Raw genomic sequence first — 5,799 nt, 5'->3', positions numbered from 1 at the left:
AAAAAAAAAGCAAAAAAAAAAAAAAAGAAAATACAGAAAACCTTACATGTTGACACCAACCAGTGGCAGTTGATACATATTTACTACTAATTAAAGTTCTCGCATACAATGAATGCACTTTCATCACCCTAAATCATATCCTCGGCCTCCAGTTACGTCTTGTAAGTAGATGGGTCTGACATACGGGAATTATACATATGCAGGCAAGCCGGGGCAATTTAGGGTTTCCAATAGAATGATGCAGATGCTACGTGGTCATACATGCAGATCAAATAACAATGCTAATAACGAAGGATTTACTCCTCAGAGCGGGGTAGATATGCTCCTAACGAGGTACGGATACGTTGGCAAAAAGGTAGCCAGGTATTTAGCATTGAAATAAGTAGTAAAGTGAATGCAAAGAAACTGATTCTGATACCGTGTTCCGTTCTTCCATTGACCTCCTTAAATAGCTTAGAATCCTCCCCTTGCCAGTGAGTCTCCAAGATTTCTCCAAAGGACTGAACAGTCAGACGGCGTCGTATTCGGGCGGTTCGGAACTGTAAAGACCGAGATTATAGGGGCCCGGGCACTCTGCAGGATATACGAGCAGGCCCGTGACAAATACAGATACTGCGCTGTCATATATGCATGAGCGATATGCAGCTAAGGCGGGGTATGTCACAATTCCAATGTAGCGATGCAGATACTATATGGTCGTACATGCATATCATATACCAAAGTGGATCCTACGTGGTCATACACGCATTATATATGCAGCGAAGGCGGGATGGCGCGTATCCACAATATAAAAATTCTGGGCAAAAGTTCCTAATAATGGCTCTAGGTAAAAGGGAAAGGCAATGGGCTAATGAGTACGACAAACGACGTGCTACGTGGTTATACATGCATCATACTTATACAGCCAATGCGGGGTAATTCCTGTTGATGACATGGCAATCTAGGCTAATGATACCAATAATAGCTCGGCTTAGAAGGAAAAGGGACAAACCACAGAGCAACTACGCTGCTTGTGCTGATCATCCTTATCAGCGAAACGCTCACTTGTCGCTCCCTGCCCGTGCGGGTGGTGTTCTAGCTATACAAAGCAAAGCAACGAGAAGAGAAGCAGGAGAAAGGTAAAGGAGATATAGGCAAAATTGAGATCTAAAATCCACAATCCTTTAAACTATCTGTAGAGACTAGTTATACGTATTTGGTTGAGTTGCTATGTATATATGTATATATATATATATATATATATATAGTCATTTCCTATATGTGGGGTCTTTATTTGTTTGGACCGATCTACGCCTCCCTCACGTTCCTTTCACATCATTGAACTCCCTGACCTAAAAGCCCACAACTGGGAAAAAGCAGCAGTGAGGATGGCGCCAGATATAGAAACTGTAATTTTATCTTTATCACATGGATCGAAAGAGACGGCTCCCTCGAGTCCCACGAGAGTCAGCCGCATACCAGAGGCAGAGAGCTGCGACACGCCATCCGAGAGGGCGGCGGACAATGCGCAGCGTTTTCCCAACCTGTCATGGACAGATAGCAGCGAGTCCTCTAATGACTTTCGATCCGATATATTTACCAGGCCAACATTGCCTATGCTGGAAGCCATTGTCAATACAACGCTTGGGGACTGCACCGCGGACGAAGACAAGACCACCGTTTCTTTCCAGGAATATGTTGCCGACCTGGTCGGCCACGAGGCAGCGCTTTTGGTCATGTCCGGGACCATGGGCAACCAGGTGGCCCTTCGGAGCATTCTGCGCACTCCGCCTCATGCTATCCTCGCTGACCATCGAGCACATATTGCCACATTGGAAGGAGGTGGCGCGGCAAGCATCTGCGGGGCGATGATCAAAGCTATTGTTCCATCCAATGGACATCATCTCACTTTGCACGACATCCAAGAACAAAGCATCTTGAGAGAGACGGTATTCGACTGCCCCACCAGAGTTATTAGTTTGGAGAACACGCTCTCGGGTACCATAATGCCGCTTTCCGACATACGAGCCATCTCCCTCTGGGCGCGCGCCCAGAACCCGCCTATTCACATGCATCTCGACGGCGCTCGTGTCTGGGAAGCAGCGGCTGCTGGAGCCTGCACGCTGAGAGAGATTGGAGAATGCTTTGATAGCATCCAGCTATGCTTGACAAAGGCTCTTGGAGCGCCACTTGGCAGCGTGGTTACTGGAAGTGCGTCCTTTATCAAGAGAGCGAAATGGAGTCGCCACCTACTCGGTGGTGGCATTCGCTCCTCGGGTATCATTACCGCGCCGGCAAAGGTAGCCATCCGTGATGTATTCTTTGGCGGTAAAATAAGGTTGGCGCAGGACAAGGCGAGATGTGCGGCAAGACTTTGGCAAGACCTGGGGGGGAAGCTTCAACAGCCGACGGAGACGAACATGGTATGGCTTGATCTTCCAGCGTCCCGTGTCGACCGCGATGAGTTTTATGCTTTGGGTCGCCAGTTGAATTTGAAAATATCAAATAGTCTGATGGTGGGACGGCTTGTTTTCCATTACCAAATTAGCGACGCTGCGTTTGCTAGACTCTGTGACCTCTTCGAGACTGTTCTCAAAGGCCGGACGGTGCAGAGTGTTAACAGCGAGTAGAAGTAGGTATGCTTCCGGATACGAGGACAGAAGAGCCAGAAACATTGGTCGAACGGGTGACCTAAATGGCACGAATACAAATTCCAGTAGAAATAGTAAAGAATAACATGCATCCTTGTGTCCATCCTTTGCTGTTATATCGCGTCTACATTTCCTCACTATGGGTTGATGTACGGGCTACACTGTATGTAGCTGAACCGCGATATATAGACCTCTAGCTAGACCCACTGATTGGGTCACTTTCGGCGGCCTAAGCAAAGCTCTGATTAATTGGTGTAAATAGCAACCCCCTCCTCTGTAAGCCCTCTTCTTCCTTGCACCAACCCTATTATGCCGACATCTTCTGCGTATGGGTGAACGCCTATTTTTACTTTCGGCGACCTTGGGAACCTTCACCTTTTTTTTTTAAAAAAAAAAAAAAAGTATAAACAATCCACCATAAATCTATCTCTTCTTGACAATCATGGTTGTGTCTCAGAAACAGATCAACTTTCTTCGCGGATGGCCAGCCCCAGGGCTTCTCCCCACAACGCTTTTATCCTCTGCGTGCCAGCACGTCCTCGCCAATCAAGACGAGTATACGGAGATGCAGGAGTATGGCTCTTGCCATGGTTTGACTCGTCTCAGAAAGGGCCTCGCCAGTTGGGTTGGACGTCACTATGGGATCACCTCTGACCTAGAGCGTATATGTATTACTGGTGGTGCCAGTCAGAATTTGGTATGCATTCTGCAATGCTTCAGTGATGTCAATTACACGAGGGCTGTTTGGATCGTTGCACCGTGTTATCATCTTGCTTGTGGCATCTTTGAGGACTCGGGGTTCGCAGGCAGACTGTACGCCGTACCTGAGGATGACGAGGGGATCGATCTACAAATTTTTGACCGCAGGCTGCAAGAATTCGAAAAGCAAGACAAACAAAATAGGGACCAAAAGGTGATCTACCCCGCTGGTCTAACGTCTCGGTATGAGTGTTTGTGCTTTAGCTGAGCTGACAAGCCGATGCAGCCCTTTAAGCTCCCATCTGCAGATAGGAAACTGTACAGACATCTGATATATACCGTGCCAACATGCTCGAATCCTTCGGGTCTAACCATGTCCCTTCGGAGGAGAGAGGGTCTGGTCCAGCTGGCCCGAAAGTACGACGCCCTTGTTATTAGCGACGATGTTTACGATTTCCTTCAGTGGCCGTTGACCGAGCCAGTAACGCCAGACCGATCGGCGGAAATGAGGCTTCCCCGTCTTTGTGACATTGATCGTTCCATGGGGCCTTCTGACAACGACCCCCACGGCTTCGGCCATGCGGTCAGCAATGCCTCTTTTAGCAAGATTTCCGGGCCGAGTGTACGGACTGGCTGGGCAGAAGCATCGCCCAAGTTCATATCGCGCATTGCTCGCACCGCAGCTACAAGGTCCGGCGGCTCACCTAGTCAGCTTTGCGCGGCAATGCTAGCTGAAGTCGTCGAGAACGGCCAACTGCAAAGGTTTGTTGACGAGACGGTACGACCGACCCTGCAGCGACGCCATAAACTCATGATGGACGCCATTCAAAGATATCTTTCGCCTCTGGGAGTCAAAACCCGCGTTAGCAGCCTTAATGGCCAGGAAATATATGGTGGCTACTTTGTTTGGTTGGATATGGGCAGCGAATTTTCTACCAAGTTCATCGCTGATGTGTTAAAGGCTGAAGAAAACATCATCATCGGTCATGGACAGATGTTTGCTGTGTATGGAGACGAGAAAAGTGCAAGTTTTGATAGCAGCGTTCGCCTTTGTTTTGCTTGGGAAGCAGAGCAAGACATTGTAGACGGCATCCGGAGGATGGGCCAGTTGTTTTCGCGGATGCATAGTAACAGGGAGCATTATCTTCACCTGGCATCGATGTCTGGCAACATGGGATAAAGTCTTTATTTTTGCTAGCCAATTCATTAAGTTAAGCATTGGTGGGCTTTCTTCAGTGTGATCAAATCGCTTTAGCCTAGGGTGGCCAAATATTTTCCCATCATCTCAAATGATATGTTACTTCCACCACAAACGACAATCACCACCACAGTATTCTCATTAAACCCAGGGATCAACTCTGCCAATTTTCCATTGTAGCACAAGGCAGGACAGACCGAACAAGCCAGTTCCACCAGATAATGCTCTTCGTCAGCAAACCGATGACATGCTCGTATAGCCTCGGCGTCAGACAGAACAACTGTTCTGACGTGCTTCTCCAACCCATACTCGAATGCTCTCTGCGCAACTCTCCTCGCTCCCAAACTGGTGGCTAAGCTACCAATTCTAGACAAAGTGATGCGTTCCCTCTTCGCTACAGACTGTGCCAACGAGTCAACTCCATCCGCCTCTACAGTAATCACCTGCGTGCGGTCCTTCATCTGCAACTCCTCGATCGCCTGCATTAACCCGCAGAACAAACTACCACCGCCCACACTGCATACTACAGCATCAATGTTCGGTGCATGCTCTGCGGCTGATTTTCCGTTGGTTGTTGTGGCTGTTGTGACTGTTGTTGCTGTGTTCATGGAGTAATGGCTTATCGCTTCGCCCAGCTGCCTGACAATTTCGTGCATGATACCAGCGTTGCCTTGCCAAATCTCTGGTGCATCAAACGGCGGGACATATATTCGTGACTCCTCGGTAGTTTCTGGTCTCATCATGACTGTGTTTCTTAGATACTCATCCGCTTCGGGCCATGTGTTTCCATACTGGATGACCTCCACAGCTCCAGCCTGTTTTAACTTTGCGACCAAAAACGCCGACGTCGACAGAGGAGTTACGATAGTTGTTCGGCATCCGAATACATTTGCACCGTAAATGCACGCCAGCCCGGCATTGGCGCCCGAAGAGCTGTAGAAGTGGGCTTTGGCTGATGGATCATTTCGCTGTTGGCGAAGAGCAGTCAACCTGTCGACCATGTAGTGGCCAATTCCTCTCGATTTAAAGGAACCGGAGGGCTGCGTATTTTCTAATTTCAAAAATACATTACTAAATACGAAAGAGAAGTGTGGTCAGTACTAGAGCTGCTTGTCTGCCCTGCTTTTCATCATGATATGACAATTGTCAAAAAGGGGGAAAAAAAAATTGGATATAAGATATGGGTTACTCTTACCAGCCAGCAGCTTTGGACAAATTGGTCGATCTTACCAGGGGGGTTTCTATCCAAGGCTTTTTTATTTCTATTGTCAT

General features: G+C 48.1%; 3 protein-coding genes across 3 annotated transcripts; 2 read left to right on the top strand and 1 right to left on the bottom strand.

Annotated features, from left to right (window-relative positions):
* Positions 1-1,367: 1,367 nt before the first annotated feature.
* BDV27DRAFT_149718 (threonine aldolase family protein) lies at positions 1,368-2,609 on the top strand (the record flags this gene model as incomplete). The annotated part of the gene is made up of 2 exons (XM_032071104.1): positions 1,368-1,388; positions 1,464-2,609. 2 exons carry the CDS (start codon positions 1,368-1,370, stop codon positions 2,607-2,609), a joined length of 1,167 nt encoding a protein of 388 aa, XP_031922346.1.
* Positions 2,610-3,072: 463 nt separating this feature from the next.
* BDV27DRAFT_149717 (aminotransferase-like domain-containing protein) lies at positions 3,073-4,509 on the top strand (the record flags this gene model as incomplete). Its single annotated transcript, XM_032071103.1, has 2 exons — positions 3,073-3,543; positions 3,616-4,509. The coding sequence occupies 2 exons, from the start codon at positions 3,073-3,075 to the stop codon at positions 4,507-4,509; spliced, it is 1,365 nt and encodes a 454-aa protein (XP_031922345.1).
* Positions 4,510-4,580: 71 nt separating this feature from the next.
* Positions 4,581-5,799, bottom strand: BDV27DRAFT_168688 (tryptophan synthase beta subunit-like PLP-dependent enzyme; the record flags this gene model as incomplete). Its single annotated transcript, XM_032074841.1, has 2 exons — positions 4,581-5,598; positions 5,723-5,799. 2 exons carry the CDS (start codon positions 5,797-5,799, stop codon positions 4,581-4,583), a joined length of 1,095 nt encoding a protein of 364 aa, XP_031922344.1.

This window comes from Aspergillus caelatus (genome assembly GCF_009193585.1).
Source record: "Aspergillus caelatus strain CBS 763.97 unplaced genomic scaffold BDV27scaffold_274, whole genome shotgun sequence".
Classification (NCBI taxonomy): domain Eukaryota; kingdom Fungi; phylum Ascomycota; class Eurotiomycetes; order Eurotiales; family Aspergillaceae; genus Aspergillus; species Aspergillus caelatus.
This window is presented reverse-complemented; position numbering and strand designations above follow the sequence as displayed.